This window comes from Leopardus geoffroyi, chromosome C2, assembly GCF_018350155.1.
Source record: "Leopardus geoffroyi isolate Oge1 chromosome C2, O.geoffroyi_Oge1_pat1.0, whole genome shotgun sequence".
NCBI classification, from domain to species: Eukaryota; Metazoa; Chordata; class Mammalia; order Carnivora; family Felidae; genus Leopardus; species Leopardus geoffroyi.
Genome location: NC_059333.1, coordinates 11,264,329 through 11,287,230, shown reverse-complemented (window position 1 = coordinate 11,287,230; position 22,902 = coordinate 11,264,329). Strand labels below are relative to the sequence as shown.

The 22,902-nt window shown below is 38.8% G+C and overlaps 2 protein-coding genes across 8 annotated transcripts in view; both read left to right on the top strand.

Annotated features, from left to right (window-relative positions):
• The window catches only part of MRPS6 (mitochondrial ribosomal protein S6), a 66,881-nt gene that overhangs the window by 12,898 nt on the left and 31,081 nt on the right, over positions 1-22,902 (top strand). The gene's annotated exons all lie outside the window — the stretch shown is intronic.
• SLC5A3 (solute carrier family 5 member 3) overlaps positions 1-22,902 on the top strand; it is a 37,354-nt gene that overhangs the window by 12,906 nt on the left and 1,546 nt on the right. For 2 of the 5 annotated variants that reach the window (XM_045501458.1, XM_045501460.1), the window contains exon 2: positions 10,269-21,820. In XM_045501458.1, the coding sequence (XP_045357414.1) occupies positions 10,606-12,762 (2,157 nt within the window). In that variant the 5' untranslated portion in view covers positions 10,269-10,605 and the 3' untranslated portion in view covers positions 12,763-21,820. Of the gene's footprint in view, positions 1-1,700; positions 2,617-10,268; positions 21,821-22,902 lie in introns of those variants that run through there. The other 3 variants (XM_045501461.1, XM_045501459.1, XM_045501457.1) reach the window with 3 other exon arrangements.

Here is a 22,902-nt window from a genome sequence, read left to right as displayed (position 1 = left end):
CAAACCAGCAGATGCTAGAGAAAGCGTGATGAGAGACAAATGTGGCAAATTGCATTTTTGTTAGAGTGCTCAGGCAAGGCGGAAACTTAAGTGAGGAGTCTTAAGTACACTGCTGCCGGTAACTGGGGGCAGAAGAGACGAACAAGTGCAGATATGTCGGAGTTCTGTGTTAGCTTTGCATTCAGTTCAGCAGGCTTTTGTTTTGTCGGTTGCCTTCAAACCTTTCCTGAAAGAATTGACAGTGCATAACAGTTGTTTATTGCTTATTTTTTGTCCACAGGGCCTTTTCATTTAGTAATCTAGACGTTGCCTTAAGGTACATCTTTTTCCCCATTTTATAGAAGTGAAAATTAAGATCCAGAATTGAGCACACATAAAAGGACATAGTGCAGTGAATCTCCATACTGTGCCCATCACCCAGCTTCAATAACCAGTCAACGCTTACCAATCTTGCTTCATCTACACTCTGCCCCTTTGGTTTTGTTTTCGGAAGTATTTTATCTTATTTTAACTTTATCTTAAAATTTTAAATCTTCGGAAGAATTACAAGACCAGGGATGCTTGGGTGGCTCAGTCAGTTAAGCGTCTTGACTTGATTTTGGCTCAGGTTGATCTCACGGTTTGTGAGATCGAGCCCTGCTTTGGGCTCTGCACTGACAGGGCGGAACGTGTTTGGGATTCTTTCTCTGCTCCCCACTGCCCCCCACCCCCCAATGAATAAACATTAAAAAAAAAAAAAAAAAAAGACCAGTTCAATTAACACCTGCAGGCTTTTCACCTAGATCACTGGTTGTTAGAATTTGCCATATTTGCCGTTTTGTTTTGTTTTTGTTTTAATCTGCACTGTTGGAGAGATGCAGACATCTTGACATGGCCCTTTTTTTTTCTTAAGGAATAAGGGCTTTACTTCCTAACTACAACATAACCATTGCACAATTCTGACATTGCTACTGTATTATAAAATGTTCAATACACGTTCAAACTTATTCCATTAATATCTTTTAACTTTTTAATCCAGTATTTAATCGAGAATCAATCAAGGATTTAGTTGTTTAGTCTCCTTGATCTAGAACAATTCTCTGGTCCTTGTCGTTAATGACAGTAGCACTTTGAAGAGTCCAGGCCCACTGGTCTTCAGAATCCCTCAATTTGGATTTGTCTAGTTGGTTTTCTCATGACTAGAGATAGGTTAAACATTGTTGGGATAATTATTAAAGAGGGATGTCAGTGTATTGTATCAAGAGGCATGTCAGTTTGTCTCACTATTGATGTTAAGCATTCAGTTGGTGTAGGTGATAGCCATTAGATTGCCCTAATGTAAATGTATCTCCTTTTGTAATCCGTGACCTCTGGGGTGACAAACTTGAGACTGAGTATTCTCTTCAGTCTTCCACTGGGGTTAGCATCTGTTGATGATTCTGAATCATTTGTTGCTGGACTACGTTAAAGCAAAGTACAGATACAAGATTTCACCTGTAAGTGTTTCGTATGCATCCAAAAGTTAAGGGCTTTAAAGAAAAACAGAAGCCAACCACAGTGCTTTTATGACATCAAATGAATTCCATAACAGCTCCATGTTCAAATTCTCCGAATTGTCTCAAATGTTTTTCCCCAGTTGGTTTGCTTGAATCTGAGTCCAAACAAGGTCCACAGGCTACATTTACCAGATGGCCTGTTGAGTCTTTTACTCTAACAGATTCCCCACCCTTCTTTTCTGAATTTGATAATTTCCTGGTGTTTTATGTGTTCATCTATTCCGGGTATTTTCGGTACACTGGCAGGTAGAAATTTGATTGTTTCGTTTTGCAAGAGGACATAAGTATTCTGGGTGTGGCATTGTATGTCTGCCTTTTAGAGAAGATTGATTCTTGATACTGTCAGCCTCATCCATCCAGTTTAAAGTTCCCCATCAACCTTTCACCTAAGGATTCTAGCATCCATTGTAACCATTGCGTAGGATTTATATAGTTGCTTTCTCATGATTAGAGATAAGGTTAGACTTTGATTCATTAGGGACTATAAAGGGTGACTGTCTAATTGCATTTTTCCTTTTGTATCAGTGAGGTTTTTTTCTGACTTGTGTTTATTCCTGTTATGTGTATCTTCCTGGGGAACGTTATAAAAGGATACATTCTTCATCTTCATCTCGCTGAGGATGTTCTTGGACTTCATGACATGTCCTCAATTTTCTCATCTGTAGATTGAGGATAATTATCGTGCCTTCCTCTTGGGGTTTTTGTGAAGATTGGATGAGCTGGTACATGTAGTGTAGAAATGGTGCCTGGCACTAGTGTTGGTAAGTGTAGTTAACAAAGTAACTCTCAGTTCTTTGGAAACATTTAAACTGTCCGGTGTAATGAAGAGGCACCTGAAGAGGCGGAGAAGGGAGAGAGTCTTCATAAGCTGACGTTAGCGAGAGGCTTGGGCTTGTGTTGAGTGGGCTAAAGGAAGGTGCTGCTTGCCCACACTGACGTGCCTTTTGCGTGGAAATGACTGCAGTACAGGAAGCACTTGGATATCACTGCGCACTACGAGGTGGATGTTGCTAGTACCTGGAGCACGTTCTGAAGTGGAGTGAGCACGATGAAGTATGTAGACCACTCTTACGGTGGGCAGGTAGGATGAGATCGTGTCTCCAGACACAGATTTTTACTACCTCATGGCCCATTGAGATTTTACCCCCAATTGAGATTTTTATCTGAGCAAAAGGCTTCTTGCCTAGTTGGATTTGCCTGGTCATTCCACACACCTTCCAAACTTTGCGATAGCTGATGTTTTTGTTATGGGAGGAAATGCTGTACTCCCTTTTGGCCTTTTAATAATCTGCCATCATTTATTGTCTGAAAAGACCCACCATTGATGATTGTGTAGGATATTGAAAGTATTGGGTATCTCGGTTGGGTACTTGATCATTAATATTTGATTCTTTTACTTAACAAACACTGGGCCTGCCTGCTGTGTGCCAGACTGTTCTAGACATAGATTGCATCACTGAACAGCACAGACAAGAATCTCTACCCTGATGGAGTTTACATTCTGGTAGTGAGGAGACAGCAAACATAAACAAGTTTACACTATGTTAGAAGGTATCGAGTGCTGTGGAAAGAAATAAAGCAGGATAGGGTGCCTGGCTAGCTTAGTCAGTAGAGCATCAGACTCTTGGTCTGAGGGTCATGAGTTCAAGCCCCACGGTGGGTGTAGAAATTACTTTTAAAAATAAATAAAATAAAGCAGGATGAGAGACTGAGATGGCTAGGGCAGTTACTTTTGAGCAAAGATGTGAATGAGAAAAAAGCAAGTTTTGTGAAAATCTGGGAGTGCTGAGTGTACCCTGCAGAGGGAACAGCAAATGTCAGGGCCCATAGGTGTGTTTGGTGCATTGTGAATAAAGGGGTGACTGCTTCCTGTGTTTGTTGATACCGTGCGGTGGGCCAAGGGCCAAAATTTGGAGGTAGGTGAAGAGGTGAGGGCATTTCGTTAACTAGACGAGATTAAATGGTGATTCGGATCAGAGTTCTAGCATTTGAAATTGTGAGTGGATTGATTTTAGATACATTTTTTGAAGGTAGACCCAACAGACCAGTGGACTGATTGTGTGTGGCTTGAGAGAGACCGTGCAGCAGCAGTCAGTCAAGGATGACTGTGTTACTGACATCATAGGACTTGGGCAGTAGTGAGGATGGGTTCCCATTCCTTGAGATGGGGAGGACTGACAGGAAGACGGGTCTAAGGGATATGAGCCAAGTTCTTCACACTCCCAAACAAGGATAGGTCGTCTCCAAACTTCAGTCAGAACTGTACCCCACAGATTTTACTACGAGAACTCTTTGGTCCAAGAGACGATCAGGTATTGCCAGTTCCTTTAACCTAATGTCTTGAGGATGGAGGATTTAGCAGGTGAAGGAAGCCTGGCTTGGGTAGTAGACTGATAGAGCCCACGGTAACAAAGTCAGGTGGAGAAGGGACTAGATTTAATTTTTTATTCTCTGGTGAAAGGACTGATTAACAGTGCAGAGAGAATGAAGGCAGAAGCCTTGGCTTTGGATGGTGAGAAGGAGGATAAGCCCTGGTCTTACAGCTGACTCCATCTGCTCTAATTGTTTGCTTACCTCAGTTTCTCCTTACATGTATCCATTACATGTGATCGTACATAATACTTCAGTTGAATTTTTATCCTGTGTTGTTGTCCATTTTGTAAACATTTGTTGTATGTACATGTATACATCTCAGGTATTTTCTCTGCAAGCACAGATTTTTAAACATGGTTGATACGGAATGATCTTTTATTAATTGATACGGTTTATGTTTCTTCCTGTGAGTAAAGAAATGTTCTTGTCATTAAAGTTGGTATTGCCTAGCGATGACAAGGGCAGAAACTATTTAGACAAATGAGTGTGAGTGCAGATCTTGGTGTAAATACAAATAATAACATAATAAGTGGGGCAAGTTATGCTACTTTTTGGATTCAGGTTTCTCATCTGTGAAACGGTCATTAATAACTACTTGTCCCGTGATTGTTGTGAGGAGCACAGTCATGCACACAGCACTCTGGGTACAGTGTCTATATAAGGTGTTAGGACTTAGGTCAGTTAGTGTCATTTATCACTCACTTGTCTTTGACCGTCACCTCTTACAAGCAAACATAGGCGCTGCTGCTGTCTTATTTCATATTCTCATTTCTCTCAAGAAGATTATTGGAGTTTGTTCCATATACGTGATGTGGTATCACCCACATAAACGTTGAGATTGGTGGTAATTTGAAAGTTGTCCCCATACCCAAAAGGTTTTCATTCTCTTGAGACTTTTAAAACGACGACAACAACAACAGTACAAAACATTGTGAGCCAGACTTCTGTATTGATAGAAGCAGGTTACAATGAGTATATCTTGGGGAATGTGTGTATATGGATAAAATGATAAATCTGGTAGTTTATGATTTTTCTTAGGTGAATAAGATTTTATTTGAAGAAATGGTTTACTTACATGGGAAACCGTCCTCCTAAACCCCTTCTCTCCCCCATACTTCGCTAAAAGTGGAGCTGTTCCCATCGGTAGGGGGTTGCTCGAGTGGGGCTCAGATCCCTGCCCACTCTGCCTCTCCTTCCACCCCTGTGATGGTACACTGGGACTAGAAATCCCTAGAATACACTTTAAATGCCATTTGAATTCAGAATTTCATGCATTTCTTACGTACTTTTAAAAATTTGAATAGGTAAGGTTGTAGGTGTAATAGAAATGTTTTGTGGAGAGATTTTAAGGGCAAACTCCTTACATGTTTTAGGGACTGTTCTATCATATGATTACATGTAGTGTTATCTTTAGCTCCACTTGTAATTTGAAATTGGCTGGAATTCATATCAGTTGTATTAGGAACACTTCTTTCGCTTTTCAAGTGTCACTGATAAACTGCTACCAATACTCATTTCTACGTTTTTAGAATAAGTGTGGGTTGAAGAAGGTCCTGTATGAGTACTCACATACTCTGTACCACGCACCATTAGTCTACTGTGCTAGTGGAGTTTGCTTTACTGAACCTTGAGTCAAGGTGACAAAAGTGAAAATGAGTTATGAAAAGTCCCTAAGAATTTTGTATAAATTTAGTTTGTGTGTGTTTTACTTGAAGTGACGTAAATAGGAACTAATTATTCATGATATGGTTGAGAGCCTCTTTGAAATATTTGTGGGAGAACTGCATATTTAATATATTACTTTACCTAGTTCTTTTCTTTGTAAATAACTTTTGTGAAGAACCTAATATGCCTGTATTATAGTTGACAATTTGAAAGGAGTTGATATCATTTTTAGTCCACACAAGTTGTAGAAGGTAAAGAGACACTTACTGAGTGCCTGTTTGTTGTAGCGGGCAATATTCTGTTCTTTCTGTGTTAATTATTCCTTATCAAATCATTAGGCGCTAGTTGGTGATTTGATTTTACAGAGGAGACACTTGAGGCTGATAGAGATTACTTGCCTCCATCCTGCGTTTAGGAAGAAACAGCTTGGGCTCCAGCCCTTCAGTTTGTCTGCTTTCTTGATTATGCCGCTTATATACATGTAAGTTTTCAGAAGTGTCTGTGTTCTATAACCCTGAAATTGCTAGCTGTTACAGTGAGCATTTTTCCTTGGATCAGAATGTAAGCAAGACCCGGCAAGAGTACTATTAGTAGTGCTGGACTGGCCTGTTCAGGTGGTCCTTTGTGTGGTTTTTAAAGTGACTCCAAAGCTAAAATGATTGTTGTTTGGTCACTTTTAATGTCACTGTATTCTACCCTTTGTTAGTCCCTTTGCTTCATTGAATTTGTTATGATGTGGAGCCCTGATAGCTTTAGGAATTGTTTTTCTTGTTCTCTGTTGGTGACTTTATTTCTAGAGTGACTATATGTCCTGGATTTTATAGATTGTCCCAGAATAATTTCCTAGTTTGGAAGATAAATTACCTGGTCACCCTAGATACTAGGAAAGAGATGTTGGATTTGCTTATTATAATAATTATATTTTTATTCTATTACCTAATGGGAGGTTAATAGCTGATTTGATTTAATTTGGTGTTACCTGTTTTCGTCTTTTTAGTTCAAACACAGCAAATATTTAGGTATGCTTCTCTATTTAGATTAATTCTTCGGTTGTAATTTAATTCATCTAAACAGTACCAAAATTGTATTCTAATTTTGTGCAAAACTATCAACAAAACACTTTCTGAGAAAGAAGCTCTTTCCTCTGTGGGGGCTTCTGCTCTGTTTTACACTGACTCCCCTCGTGTTTTGAGATTTGGCTAAATTCATTATACTGCCCATCACCACTAGGGGACCACTTTATACATTCTACAAATAATACTCCTATGATAGAAATACTTGTTTCCTTAAAAATTTACTACCAGGGAACCAACCCATATATGTATCATTCATGTACCTCTTTTATTACTTGTCTCACTCGATGGGATTTACCTGAACCAAGTAGCAGCTTTGTTCTAATAATATAAAAACATAAAAAGCTTCTTTTTGGCTGATGAAAAAATTTCTGCATGTATATTTTTTCTGAAAATAAAGGAATTCTGGTTAGCGTTCATTGTGTTTTTGTCATAGAAATATTTACTTCAAAGGAAAGAGAAAAATACGAAGAACTTATATTGTATATTCTATTTGGAACCATTTTTAAGGAATGCACAGTTTATTTCCTAACAGAGTAAAGTTCAAGACTGTGACCATCTGTATTCATGACTGGACTGTAAAATTTAGCTGCATTGCATTATAGTATTTTATATCATTCTACAAACTAAGTTGACCTATTTTTGGTTTTGTTTGTTTTTCCTTTTCCAGTCTACCGGGTACTGGTCTCTGGATGTTTTTTGTTTAAATTGGAAAAATCTTAAGCCTGCCCACAGACTGGTATGGTATCCAGTGAGATGGGGACTTGTTGGCAATGGCTTTTGAATGGTCTGAGGAGGCATAGGCAGACAGAGTTGAGCTAGTGTTTGGCCATTCTCTGCTACCTCTCCTGTGGGCAGAACATCTTTTCTCTAGCTTACTTGCTGTTGTAGAGAAGTTAGGGATTAGACCAGGGTGAACATTTCATTCATCAGGGAGCAGAATGTGGTTCGGATATCTGACTTGTATAGATTGTATTTGACAAGAAGAACAAGGATACTGATATTAGCAGTGCTTACTAGTGATTTAGTGATCGTTCTGTTTCTGAGCACTTGGTTCTCTGAGCAAATAAGCTACTGGTAGGGGCTGCTACAGCATGCATTCTCCCCTCCCCTCCCAGCAAAACCCTGGATGTTTTGTTTGTCCCTTCTTGGGGGAAACACATGGTTGGTTGGTCAGCTACCGCCACTGAGAAGAGCAACACCTGAAAGGGCTGTTCTGATTTGTGAGTTAGGCTTTTCTGTGTAAGTTGAAACAGGCGGCTTGGTAGTTGAATGGTGGGGAGAGCTTTGTTGAAGGCAGGATTTCATAGCTACCAGCAACTATTTTCTTTGTAATTAAGGACCTGCCCCTTATACTGAAACCTTAAAGGTGCCCCCCGCCCTTTTAGAGAGAGAGCCTGCGTGAGCATGAGAGAGGGGTGGAGGGAGGTGGCAGGGTGGTGTGTGTGTGGAGAGAATCTTATTGACCTTGGGATCATGACCTGAGCCAAAATCAAGAGTCAGACGCTTAACCGACTGAGCCACCGAGGCGCCCCTAAAGGTGCTCTTTTAAATAGTTAATGCTTATTAGTCATCTGATTATATTTTATAAAATTTAGGTCATTCTTCTTCCATAATGTCCAGGGGTTCCTTTAGAAAGTTTTGGAGGTCAAGAAATAATGACCAGCTTCAAGATTTGGCAAGTATGAGGTGATACAAATCCCAACTGTTAGTGTATTTTATGCTTTTGTATGTGGGAGTTTTATTCAGTCATTATTGACACTGGCTTTTAAGAGGAAGGATTTTAATCAGTTTTCTAAGTATAATTATTATAGTGCTTCACATTTAAAAAGGCATAAAGATGGGTTTAAGTAAGACATGTCTGTCTAGGCAGCATTATGAATAAGGCCTAATAACCTAACTTGGTAGAACATTTCTGTTTAGGCATTGTTGCCAGCTCCTTTCCTTGCCAGTGAGAGGTGTGTTTTTAAAAGTTTTTAAAGGGGCGCCTGGGTGGCTCAGTCGGTTAGGCGTCTGACTTCGGCTTGGGTCATGATCTCACAGTTCATGAGTTCGAGCCCCACGTTGGGCTCTGTGCTGACAGCTCAGAGCCTGGAGCCTGCTTTGGATTCTGTGTCTCCCTCTCTCTCTGCTCCTCCCCCTGCCCATGCGCGTGCATGCGCGCGCTCTTTCTCACAAAAATAAACAAACATTAAAAGGAAAAAAAAGTTTTTAATACTGTGGTCTGTTTTGAACAGTTTTGGAAAGAAGTGGCTTTAGTATCATTAATAGGGTTTAAGTTTACTACTGATTTTTAAAGGAAGTTGCCTAGATTCATCAAAAAGCAACCTACTTTGTTGAGTATAGGAAAACATTTCACTTTGCGGTTGCTTTATCACAAAAGGAGAAATCACATTAGAAGTTGATGTGTGGAAGGCATTAGGTTGAATAACAAATTGTTCTTTGTATTGATCTTTCAGCTACAGTTATAATTAACTTTGTAGATTTAGAATTTGTCTCTTTTTCCAGGAGAAAAACCGTCAGTCATGAACTTGATTTTAGGTGGATTTAAATGTCTGTTTTCCAGAGTGATTTTTTTCTTAACCCAGGACTGAAAAGTTATCTGATTGACTTAATTGAAGATAATTTATTATCTAATGGTTGATAAATGTTTGTTTTATTGAGGTTTGGAAGATATAATAATACTTTATTTTTTGGACTTTCAGAAATTGTTTCTTCCCCTCTCTACTCTCCTAGCTTTCTATACCCTTTAACAAGAAAGCATTATTAAAAGGAAAAAAAATACTCAACAAAATCAAACCTTATGTCTGTGTGCCTTTATCCTCTCAGATTCTCTTGGAAATAATGCCTGATGAAAAAGAAGGCAAGGAAATTACCTTTTTGAACATTTTTCAAAAATCTTCTGATGTCCTCCTTTTAGCTAGCAAAAATAATAAAATTTTAGGGTTTTTAAGTTGTATGTTCCTAATTTTTTTGCGTGGAATGTTTTGTTTTCCTTTAGGGCAGGAGTCCTCTCACAATTTCTACATTGCTGTATAACTACCACAGATAGACATTTGTGGGGATTTAGGAAAATTTTATTATAATAAATTTGCATAGACTAAGTGATACTTAATTTGGGGGTAGATGATAACATCCAGTAAACTCTACCTGCCTGTTCCATCCTGGACCGTAACTGGCTATAAGAAGTGCATTGTTCAGGATTTATAGCATTTGAAGATTTATTCTGGGGCCCTTATGAATAATTAGTGTTTTTCTCCCTTGCTCCTTTAAGGTGCTTTAATTAAGATCTTGGTGTGTCTTCCAGTCTGAGACGATCACAGTAAGACAAGAAAAGGCAATGTCATGGTAGGCAGTTCTTAGTTGCTAGAGAAGTTAGGCCACTTAGTTATCAGGTTGATGAATTTTTGTTCTTAGTTCAAAATGATAAATATTCTCATGACTTTTAAGTATCAGATGTGCTAGTATAGTTCTTTCCTCTGGAACTGAAGTATATTTTAAAAGTTTTTCTTTTTATAAAGAATGTCTTGTTGCGCCGTTTTGCTAGACTGAAAGTTTCCTCATCACTTGGTGAGACCCTCCTCTAATTCAATCTTTGTCTTTTGTCTTTGCTGCCTTGCAGGGTTGGTACAGTAGGCTTCACTAACTTAGCTGCAACTCAGAATTTCTCCTCCAGCACCTGAGTAAATGCTGATGGTCTTGTGGAGAGTGGATTAAGAGTACGAGCTAAGTTCTCAATCCCAATTAAGAAGCGGAGGAAAATTTAAACTGTCTCCTTCAAAGTTTATCACAACCACCACCATCAAGACAGCAAACCAAAGGACAAAGACTTTGACCTGCTGTGTTGCTCTGTGTAGTCCAGTTCACGTATGGTTTACAGACTTGGCTGGGGTTACTAATGAGTAAATAAAAAGTTGGACACTTCCTGTCGTTGGACACTTATTCACAAAGTTACCAAAATGAGGGCTGTACTGGAGACAGCAGACATTGCCATAGTGGCCCTGTATTTTATCCTGGTCATGTGCATTGGTTTTTTTGCCATGTGGAAATCTAATAGAAGCACCGTGAGTGGATACTTCCTGGCGGGGCGCTCTATGACCTGGGTAGCAATTGGTGCCTCTCTGTTTGTGAGCAATATTGGGAGTGAGCACTTCATTGGGCTGGCAGGATCTGGAGCTGCAAGTGGATTTGCAGTGGGCGCATGGGAATTCAATGCCTTACTGCTTTTGCAACTTCTGGGATGGGTTTTCATCCCGATTTACATCCGGTCAGGGGTATACACCATGCCTGAATACTTGTCCAAGCGATTTGGTGGCCATAGGATTCAGGTCTATTTCGCAGCCTTGTCTCTGATTCTTTATATCTTCACCAAGCTCTCAGTGGATCTGTATTCGGGTGCCCTCTTTATCCAGGAGTCTTTGGGTTGGAACCTCTATGTGTCTGTCATCCTGCTCATTGGCATGACTGCTTTGCTGACTGTCACCGGAGGCCTTGTTGCAGTGATCTACACAGACACTCTACAGGCTCTGCTTATGATCGTTGGGGCACTCACACTTATGATTATTAGCATGATGGAGATTGGCGGGTTTGAGGAAGTTAAGAGAAGGTACATGTTGGCCTCGCCCAATGTTACTTCCATCTTGTTGACATACAACCTTTCCAACACAAATTCTTGTAATGTCCACCCTAAGAAAGATGCGCTGAAAATGTTACGGAATCCGACAGATGAAGATGTTCCTTGGCCTGGATTCGTTCTTGGGCAGACCCCAGCTTCAGTATGGTACTGGTGTGCTGACCAAGTCATCGTGCAGAGAGTCTTAGCAGCTAAAAACATTGCTCATGCCAAAGGCTCTACTCTTATGGCTGGCTTTTTGAAGCTTCTGCCAATGTTTATCATAGTTGTCCCAGGAATGATTTCCAGGATACTGTTTGCTGATGATATAGCTTGCATCAACCCAGAGCACTGCATGCAAGTATGTGGAAGCAGAGCTGGGTGCTCTAATATTGCTTACCCACGCCTGGTGATGAAGCTGGTTCCTGTGGGCCTCCGGGGCTTAATGATGGCAGTGATGATTGCGGCTTTGATGAGCGACTTGGACTCTATCTTTAACAGTGCCAGTACCATATTCACCCTCGATGTGTATAAACTCATCCGCAGGAGCGCAAGCTCCCGAGAACTAATGATTGTGGGGAGGATATTTGTGGCTTTTATGGTGGTGATCAGCATTGCATGGGTGCCAATCATCGTGGAGATGCAAGGAGGCCAGATGTACCTTTACATTCAGGAGGTAGCAGATTACCTGACACCCCCAGTTGCGGCCTTATTCCTTCTGGCAATTTTCTGGAAGCGCTGCAATGAACAAGGGGCTTTCTATGGTGGAATGGCTGGCTTTGTTCTTGGAGCAGTCCGTTTGACACTGGCCTTTGCATACCGTGCCCCAGAATGTGACCAACCTGATAACAGGCCAGGCTTCATCAAAGACATCCATTACATGTATGTGGCCACAGCATTGTTTTGGGTCACAGGACTTATTACTGTCATTGTTAGCCTTCTCACACCACCTCCCACAAAGGAACAGATTCGTACCACCACCTTTTGGTCTAAGAAGAGCTTGGTGGTGAAGGAGAGCTGCTCCCCGAAAGATGAACCATACAAAATGCAAGAGAAGAGCATTCTGAGATGCAATGAGAATAGTGAGGCCATCAACCACATCATTCCCAATGGGAAATCTGAAGATAGCATCAAGGGCCTTCAGCCTGAAGATGTTAATCTTTTGGTGACCTGCAGAGAAGAAGGCAACCCAGTGGCTTCATTAGGTCATTCAGAGGCAGAAACACCAGTAGATGCTTATTCCAATGGGCAAGCAGCTCTCATGGGTGAGAAAGAGAGAAAGAAAGAAACAGAGGATGGAGGCCGGTACTGGAAGTTCATAGATTGGTTCTGTGGCTTTAAAAGTAAGAGCCTCAGCAAGAGGAGTCTCAGAGACCTGATGGAGGAGGAGGCTGTTTGTTTACAAATGTTGGAAGAGCCTCCACAAGTTAAACTAATACTAAATATTGGACTTTTTGCTGTGTGTTCACTTGGAATTTTCATGTTTGTTTATTTTTCCTTATGAACTTTTAAGGATATGATGAGACACTAACTTAAGAAAATACTGGTCTTTGGAAAGAAAAAAAAAAGAAAACATGTAACTGTTGCATCTCTCAGGCATTGTTTACGCTGTAGGTTTTAGCCAAATTTTACTTAGCAGAAAATCATCTATTTGCAAGACTTTATTTTCCCAGAGATGGATGAAAGCAAATTTTCAACCTAAATGAAGTAAAACTTGTTTAACAGACTGAATTGTGCAAATGTGGTTTAAAATTTTCCATACCAAAGTAAGGAGAGACCAATTATTCTCATAGAACATGTAGAGCAGAATATATGCTAAGATATTACAAATAAGGTATACTGTCTGCACTGCCAAATCTTGGTAGGCCTTCTTAACCTGAAGTAGAAGACTTGCTCATTTCAAAGTTTTTTCTGTCTTTGTAATCCCTACTACCATTTAAAACTGAATTTGTAGACATTGTATAATCAGTTGTGTACTGAAAACCTAACTCATGTTCTTGTGGGGTACTTGTGTCAGGACAAGTTAGTTCATTTGCCAGGCTCATTTTGCTAGCATGAGCCTATGGATTCTGAATGCCAAAAGAAAGGAAGAAGAATGTTTTCCTGTAGCTGTTCTTGTACCACCAATATATGGAATGTTGAGCAAAAGTTGTTCCGGTTCCTTTTTTTTTCTTTTTTTCCTGCTTTGACTGAAGTTTAAGTGAACCATACTCAAATGACCACCACGTCTATCTTGATACATTTATGTCATGACTGTATTGTCAGATGATTAGGGGAGAAAATGAAGTAAACATTGCTGATGATCCCCAGATTTATTGACCGAGTTCAGGTTGTTTATACAGTTTGGGAATTAGCAGTCCTCAAGCAGTGTTTGGTCAGCTTATGCTAAACAGGTGACTACTCGTACTCCACTAATTCTCTAGCTTTGTTCTTTGTTCTTGTCATTTGGTAACATTTTTTATTAGCCACATACCTTTCCAAGTGGATTCAGTCAGAAGATATGTCCAGAAATTTGAAAGAAAAAAAAAATTGTCACTGCCTTTGTGCTGGGTTGCCCCATGATATATTGAAGTTGAGCTTTTGGAGGGAAAATTTAATTCTGAGATCATACTGTGTCCTTGAGAAGTTCCCCCCGCCCCCCGATTTACTTTTTTTCGAAAGACTTGCCATCTGTACACAGCCTCTACGTTTTTGTTTAAAAAGTTTTATTGACCTAGAGCATGAGGAGGTTTCAATGCAAACTGGGCATCAGTAACAGAAAAGTCAGAGTGCATGTTTTGCCATTGGTAGATTGTCAGTATTGTCTTTCTGTGGAACAGCATGTTAAAGAGGTGTCAAGAATAAGAACTTCTGGGCTTAATAGTATGTCTTGTGGAGGATATTGTAGGACTTGTGTAAATTATAGGACCCTCGATCTTCACATGGCATGGCACTCCGTTGTAACCTTCATGGATGGGAATCTTTTTCACAGTCTGATTCCCCTTCGTGAGGGCAGGGTACAAAAGATGTTGGAGGAAAGCTCTATAGATCATGTAGTTATGTGTCTGTGTGCTCAACATGGTCCTTTTTCCTTTGTGACATATGAAGGAAACTAATTGTGTATCTACTTTCTTTGACTTTCCTGTAATCTCTGATACTTTTTAAATTGCATGATTTTATTAAGCTTGTATTCTTTAGGGAAAAGTATTACTTTTTTAGATACTTTTGTAGATTTTGAATCAAAACTCAGTCCTAATAACTTTCAATTTTTTGTATTCTGTAAACTAGTTTCATTATGATGGACTTGATTAGTCCAAAGTTGATTTTAGAAATTATCAGGTAGCATAATGTCTTCCCATCTCCAGGAGGCTTTCTGATGGACTGAGTCTGTAGATGAAAAAGTAATTTATGTATGAATAGCATGATTTCTGAGAGCTTAGAGTGCCTTGTAGAATTTTTTTCCCAATTTCATTCTTAAGATTTAGAAGTTGGGGGCCAAATAAATAGGGACCATCCTTTTCTTGTATGGAGGAGGCTGTGGCTGTGACATATCTAAGGTTACAAAAAGTCTGTTGGGGAGAACAGAGAACCATGTATCCAAAGCTGGACTCATGGTTAGTCCTTTTCTCAAAGGAACTATTTTCCTTTGAGACAACCTTTTTGGTATTTGGGAAAATAATAGGACCTTAGATTTTTCAAATTGGCTTTTAAGTCATAGGGATTAAAATTTTCTTTGAACACATTGCTGTGTAACTCTCCACAAAGAGGATTGACACATTGGCTGGGCAGCCTTCTTAACCCTCCTTTTTACGGCATAAATTAATAGGTGGTGTTTATGTAGGTTTTTTCCTCTTTGTTTAATGTCGAGTCCTAATAGTTTGGAGTATTAGGATCCCCCTACTTTCTCTTTGCTGCTGTCTTAGTACGATACGTGAAATACATCATCTTGTGTCTATTTGTGTGTATATAGCAGTAGGTCAAGTTTAGAGTACTAATGTCTGTAAATAAGGAATGACTATTAGCATATCCATTAGGATGTTTATTCTTGTCAGTATAAACATCACTGTGTTGAGACTGAAGTCCCTGAAGCTTGCCCTTCGTATTGCTTTCCAGTAATAGATAATGTGCTTGAATAAGTGTGTGGATTGCCGATTGCAACTTCATTCAGGGGACCATTGTTCAGTCTAGATTTCATTAGAATGATTGTTCATGGAATGATACATGGTCTGTTTTAAGCTAGCAAAATGTTCATACTTTACACTAAATGGGTCCTAAATGATGACATTTGCTCTGTAGACATATGTATATATTTTTATATTGGCTCAAGCTAAGGTTCAGAATTGAGTAAGAGTGATATTGACTAGAATAGTTACCTAAGAGTCCAAATGAAAAGTGAGAACACTGGTCTTCAAAAAGTAGAGACAGATATTGTCTTATCTGTTCTTAATGGTATCCCCAGTTCTTAGATTTTTGTCCTTCCACACAATCTCAGTCTTAAGATCTGATGAGAAGAGCTTATTATTCGGGCATGCAGAATAATTATTGGCTCCAAAAATAACTATATCCTTTTGCCCCGAGATAGTATGTGGCTTTAGAAATAGCTGAGCCGAGCTTTTTCTGCAGCCATTCTTTTCCTGGTGAGGTTATCACTCATATCTTTAGGTTAGAGAAGCATCAAGCAATAGTGGTGGTACTGTGTCCTTTAGCCTAAATTCAGCAGATCTGCTCTCCCAAGGTTTCCATTTCCCTTGGCTCAAAGGATCCATTGTCTTTTTGTACAAAGAGCCTGGCCAGGGTCATAGTTCTTAGCATGTCAAGTAATTAGCAGAGACCTATCATATGTGAAACTTCACATTTTAAGAATTGATTGGGAGGTTGTCACTCAGTTCTCTAACCTGAGGCTAATTGGGAGTGGGGGACTGAAGTCTTGTCCAGGGCGCTTAGAGTCTGTAAGTGTCTCCGTTTCTCAGTCCGCTGTTTTCTTCCCTATACTTACAGGGTGAGTGGATCTTCTCCTCTGTCTTCGAATATCATTTAGTGTAGCCTGTGGGCTATTCTCATTCTTTACCGTCCTGAAGACTGGCCATATTATTAGACCCGTCAATGTTCCCACTTGGCAGTATTTGGCTTACTTACTTTGCTTATACTTTTTACTCTGCTATGTCATTTTCATCTGAGGTATGATGGCTGGAAAGGACCATGTGGGTATGGAGTAGTTACACCTTACCATTCCCCAGGTTTAGATTGAGAGATGTACGTAGACCATTCCTGTTACATTACGTGACCACGGAGACATGCCAGGACAATTGTTCTAAGAAGTCAGAAAAACTATAAATGAGATGCTGAGAAGAAATACCTGGGTGATAAAAACACAAACTTAACAAATTAGGTAACAGACAAACATTAGGTTAAAATGTGCAGATGTAGAATTCTATTCAGTGAATTCCAGAACTTGAAGCATCTTGGCTATCAGCTTATTTAAGCCTTTCCTCATAATAGATTCGTATATCAACGAATAAGATCCAACCTGTTAAAAACCCTGGTTTGATGTTAAATATTGTGAAGTAGGAGTTTTTAAGCCTATTTGAGGTTAAATGACTGATATTTGATAGTGACACTTTAGTAGAAAAAAATGCTTTTAGGCTTGTATTCATAAGATTTCTCATTAGCAAAATGTTACATTGCATAAGTCATTCTGATGTTAGCTTGAACAGACTTTACAAATAGGGTATACTCCTATTTGTGTGTATACTCACCTACCATTCAGAGAGACTGGTCTTTCCCTTTGTCTTCCCTCACATGCTTTAATTTTTCACCTATTCTTTCTTTTAACATTTCTCAGATTCCTGTTTTAATATTTTATCAGCTTAATTCACTTTCAGGTTTATTGCTGTGATGTGCAAAAGTGCTGCTTTGCCCCAGTTTTGAATACTTGGATCCAAATAATGATTCATTAAGTATAGTCGTGTTTAAATATACGAAATTTCTATAAGCTTAAACTGTTAATTCTCCAGAATGATCTTCTCAGGCTAATGTTCACTAGTGTTCACTAATAAATGCCCTAATAATCCATCAGTATTTTATTCTGAAAACTCTTTTCTTCAAAAATTAGGGAGACAACAATAGTTAAACTTCATACCTATCCCTTTGAAATGGTGGTATCACAATGCAGAGAGGAATGGAGTTTGTTTTGATGCCAAAAAGCCTTGTTCTTTCAGTACTTTAAAGGTGAAAAGTTGGAACTAGTCAGTTGGCATATAGAGAAACCCTTTTGTACTAGTAAGGTGTGAAGCTGGATTATGTAAGAAGTAATCTTTTGATTACTACATTCGGTTAGCTTATTAACTCAGGGCGGCAAACCCGTTTTCCTCCATTAAGGTCACTTCTCTTCATTTGGTATCCTTCTTATCAGACTCTCCCCTCTGTTGGAAGACTTGGTATTCAGCTACTCTGACTCCTAGAATTGGATTTAGCTAAGGTTCAAACTATATAATGGGCTTTGCCAGTGCTGAGTCCCACACCATCATTCACATAGTCATATAAATGTTTTTATTTAAACTTCTCTCTCCAATGCCGGGAATAAGGCTTTCAACTACTGATTCACCTTTAAAGGAATGTTATGAGAATGGATATAATTTATGTTTCTGTTTCCATCTCAAATCCTTTAGAAAAGATAGGACTTTGGCTTAAGCACTCTTGTTTCTCTGGTAACTAACAGCCTTAACCATTGATATATTGCCTTTTATTCAGAAATAGACGAGAAAGATTTGATGTATTTGTATCGTTACTCATTTCATGTACTTTACTTTTAAGGGGAAGACCATAATTGGAAGCTGTTGGTTTAAACCAAATAACCTTACTTTATGTAATAATTTTTCAGTGTGGTTTGGTTACCTGGATTCATACTATGTGTGAAGAGAGGGATGCTAGAACAAATAAGCAGATGAAGAGCAGGTCAAGACAAAAAGCACAGCGGTCTCAGATTTTTCTTAGTGTAGGAGCAATGGCTTTACTCGCAGAAAAGCACTAGATCATAATTGTTGCCCATGATCCTAAAGCCCCTCCAATCCTTTCCTACCCCTACCCCCAGTTAAAAATAGTTTACAGTCTGTGAACTCTATCGATAGGGGAAATACATATTTCAGTGATTTCCGTAACAGCACAAGTTGACAGTAGATAACCACAACCTTATTGGAGACTTCTATTTATCTTGGTAAATTCACCTTGTACCCCAGTGCTGCTGGAGGAAGGAGTGTTTACTTTGTTTATCGCCTTTGGACAAACTAGTGTGGATAATTTTTCAGTATTTAATTGTAGCCTAGACTTCTGTAAGTGGAATTTTCCTTAATAACTCGCTTTTTGGTAATAATAGTTGGAAACTGAAATTAAGCTTATTGCTAATATTGAAATCCCAAATTGGCAAAGGCCAGTATATAGGGTATTTCATAATATAATCAGCTTCTGAAATTTCTGTTTTGATTAGTGCCTTCTGGTTGCCAATATTGACTCTGCTAGTTTACACATTTCCCTTTCTTGATAGAATATATTTATTTGTTACAATTCCTCTTTTTAAATTTTGTTATAACTAGTCAAGGAAATAGAAAAATGCATTTATATTTACATACTTTATATGCAGCGTTTGTTTAGGTTCAAGGAAACCAAGTAGCTCTAATTCCTGTTGCAGTTTAAATGTTATTTATTCATCTATATTTGTTTTGTATCCTTCATTAAAACTGTAAAGTTACTTATTCTGTGAGTATATTTGAACTATTGTGTTTCCAGTGTAGGTTTAATAGGCATATCTGAGAACATACATGTGGCAACAGTTTCACATTCCATGTTAGATAAAGAGCTTAAAGTAGAGGTCCGTAGAAAGCACAAATCCTGTTCACGCAGGTGTGTATCTCCACACGTAGAAAGCACAAGACTCACAGTGTTTCTCAGTGTCCCGCAAGTGCCAGTCATAAAGCCCACCGGGCGTCTGTCTTGGGAGTTAGGGAGGACCACCGTTTTGAAAGCCCTAGACAATGAGGTCATCTAAATTGTGGTCCTAAATGAGAAGGGATTCAAATGTAATAATCTGAATAAGTTTGTACTGCTGTGGTAGAGGGAGAGAAGACCAATGTCAAGAATGTTGCAATTATACTTGGGGTTACAAGTGAAAATGGGGTTTATGGGTTCTTTCCTATAATCTGGAACTAACTGGGACAGACTTTTAAGCTTTTGGTGGGTGGGACAGTTTGATAAACTTCTGCTTTAAGTTGTAGACCCATTTGAGTTGGTTTTTTATCTTAAGTCTTGAGGAAGTTTTACCTGCCATCAGTAGGTTCCTGAAAACATGGAGAAATTTCACATTTTCACAGGGCAAATACTTGTCTTTCATCTTTGTGTAGGTTTGTAAGAGGTAAACCTATCTTTATTTTTTCGTGTGCTTTACTGCACTTCATTTTAGTAGAGCAGAATTTGGTCCAAGTATTCTGAGCATCAAACTAAGTCTGAGACAGCTCTGCCAAACGAGCTACTTTGCTTTTCACAGTGGTTGTAAGAGTCTAAAGGATTCTTTTACCTGTACCATTCCCCCCGCTTCATGACCAGATGAGGTGAAATCTGTGGGTGCAGCAGAAGTAAGTGTGTTTTTCTTGCACTCGGTTTTGCCCTTGTTTTCTTTACCTGCATAGTCCCAGTCTATCAAGAATGCATAAATAATCTGTCTTGAATTTTGCCCATATGTCAAAAGCTGTAACTCTCAGAATGGGAGACAAGTGACTACCTTTGTTCCCACTCTCCTCTATTTTGTGTATTTATCTTCTTAGGGAAAGACTTGGTCAACTCGGATAATACATGGAATGAAGATTAAAGCTGGTGTAGACTGGTATCACATGTTTTAGAGGGGTTAACCAGAGCGCCTGAAGGGAGAGATTCATTCCCCCTCCAGCAAAAAGCAGTCAGGTGTGTTCCCTCAGTATTAGAATGTAAAACCTCAGGCTTGGGGTGGGGGTGTGTGTGGTGAGGGCAGAGGGGTGCCAGAAATACAGGAAAAAAAAGAGGCTTGAGGAGTATCTTTGGCTTAGCGATGTGTGATAAGGCAAAACAGTTATAATCTGTTAATCCTATATAGTATGCGTCTGTACCTTTAAATGTTTTTAAATTTAAAATCATTTGCAAGAACTTCATGCTTTTGAAGATTCCTTTGGCAGAATTTCTTTCATTTAAAATTCCATGGAAAGTTGCTTTAATTATTCGTCTAGGTGAAAGTAGTCCTAGCAGTGTAAATATGTATAATTAGAATTTTCTAATTTCACTCTGAGATCTCTAACTTTTGAGTGGCAAAAACAGATCAACAAGTCTTTTGCTCATGGACTTTTCTGTGGCGTTGTTAAAATGCAAAAGCTTTATTTTTGTTAATAATGACATGTTACGTTAGTGTCAGATGATGATACGGCATCTGTTCCCTGCCTTTCCCCACCGGTACTGCTTTGGTTTATAGATTGCCAGCAGAGTTGAGAAATGGAGCAGGGATCTACCCATTCTTTGCTTGGACATCCCATTTTCTGTTGCCCAGACCTGTGTTGGCAATCATGTATGAACTATGTTATGCTTCTCAGTACTTATTATTTTTTTTTTGATAAGGTGGATATCAAAAATAGTTGCTGTGCAAAAGTTAGTAGTCTTCTTCAAGAAGAAAACCGATTCCTTTTCTAATATCCTGTGAAATTGCTTCATTCATTTCTTTATTTTTAAGCCAAATGTCAGCAGAGTACTGCTGCTTTTATCTAGTACTTTTGATATGTAAGTATTGCATTTTAAAAAGATGTCTACATTGAAAGCTGTTTTTCCCAGTGTCCTCCCTATTCTACTCTGTTCATATTTTCTGTAAGAGACCAGTCTGTGCACTGGGGGTGTGTATTGTGTAAATGTACCATTTCGTCAGTTATGCATTGTAGACCAAATGTGATTATAAATGAAGCTGTTGAGTCATTGGTGAGTTTTTTGAATTGTAAACTGATTTCCAGTGACCGTTTGTTGTCCACAGGTTTTTTTGTTTGTTTTGTTTTGTTTTGTCTTCAGGTTTGATCGGGGTCCATCTTCACATTGTACAATGTTTTAGTTGCAAGCAGAAAGTAGAATTTGGTATAAACCAGGTTATTTCTGTATTGAAAGGAATACCATTGAAATTGTAGATTTAGGATTGTTAACCATACATGACAAGTCTAACTTGACTATTATTCTAACCTACTGTATACAATCTGATTTTTAAAATTGTAGACATGTATGATCTTGGTTTAATGTGTTTTTAAAAGTGTTATTGTTGAAAAAATGGAAAAACAATGAAGCAAATCTGCTAAAGAGCTGTCAGTTTTCATTACTGACTCTGTAAAATACACTGTTCTTTGTGTACTGTGTGTTATTTTGCCAGCTGCTGCATTAGCCTTCAAAAGTATTTGGAAACTTCAGATGAACTACATTTCTTGAAAAGTATATTCCTTTCTGTGGTATCTTGTCCTGTAACTGAAGTATAGTAATTATTTTATGGAAATGTTATTAGCACTTCTGTACCAACTTTGAATAAAATGAAAAATTTACATTTCTGTGACTGAGTATTTTCAGTATGAACACATCTGCCCTCAAAACGTGACGAGGTTCTGTGTCTAGAGTTGAAGAGGTTGTACCTCAGTGCCTTTTCTCTTGGCTCACCACAGGTTTTCCCTACCAGTTAATGCTGTTCTTTACCAGCGTAAACCAGGGCTTACAGGTGTTGATTCAGAATTGAGTGACATGGCAATCACCGAGTAAATAAAAATTCTCTTAGTTTATCACTTCTATTTCGAAATAACTTCAGATCACAGGAAAGTTGTGAGAACAGTATGAAGAACTCCGGGATCATTTTCATCCAGATTCACCAGTAGTACACATTTTTGCCACATTTGCTTTGTCATTCTTTTATCATACACACTTTTCTGAACCATTTGAGTGTTAAGTTGCAGACATCATTCCCCTCTACTCCTTCAGTGGTTGTAGTGTATTTAAGACCAGGACAATCATCTAATCAGAATGTAATTATCAATATCTGGAACATGACAGTGATGCAGTATTTTAATCTGATGTCTTTATTCAAATGTTGCTGTTCCAATAATGTCCTTTTGTAGCATTTTTTTCTTAAGTTTAGAAGCCAGTCCGTTGTATTTAGCTTTTATGTCTCTCTCCTTTAATTAGCAATTCCTCAGTTTTTCTTTGTCTTCCATGGTATTGATAGTTTTGAAATTTAGAGGCCATTTTGTGAATGCCCCTCATTTCCTCATGGTTAGATTCACACTATGCATTTTTGGCAGGAGTATGACATAAGTGAAGCAATGATAACGTCCTCAAAGCTTCATGTTGGGAGGTACGTGATGTTGTTCCCTTAATGTTGGCATTAACTTTGATGCTTGGTTAAGACGGTGTCTGTCAGGTTTCTCCACTGTCAAGTTACTGTTTTTCCTTTAGCCAATAAATACTTTGTGGGAAAATAATAAGAGATTACGTAAATAACTTACTCCTCATCAAGCTTGAACCCCTGAATTCAGTGTCCATAGGTAATTTTTGCCTGAGCAAAGTTACTACAATGATGATGCAAAACAGTGATTTTTTTTTTTGGTAAGTTTTGTTGTTGTTTGCTATACTCAAA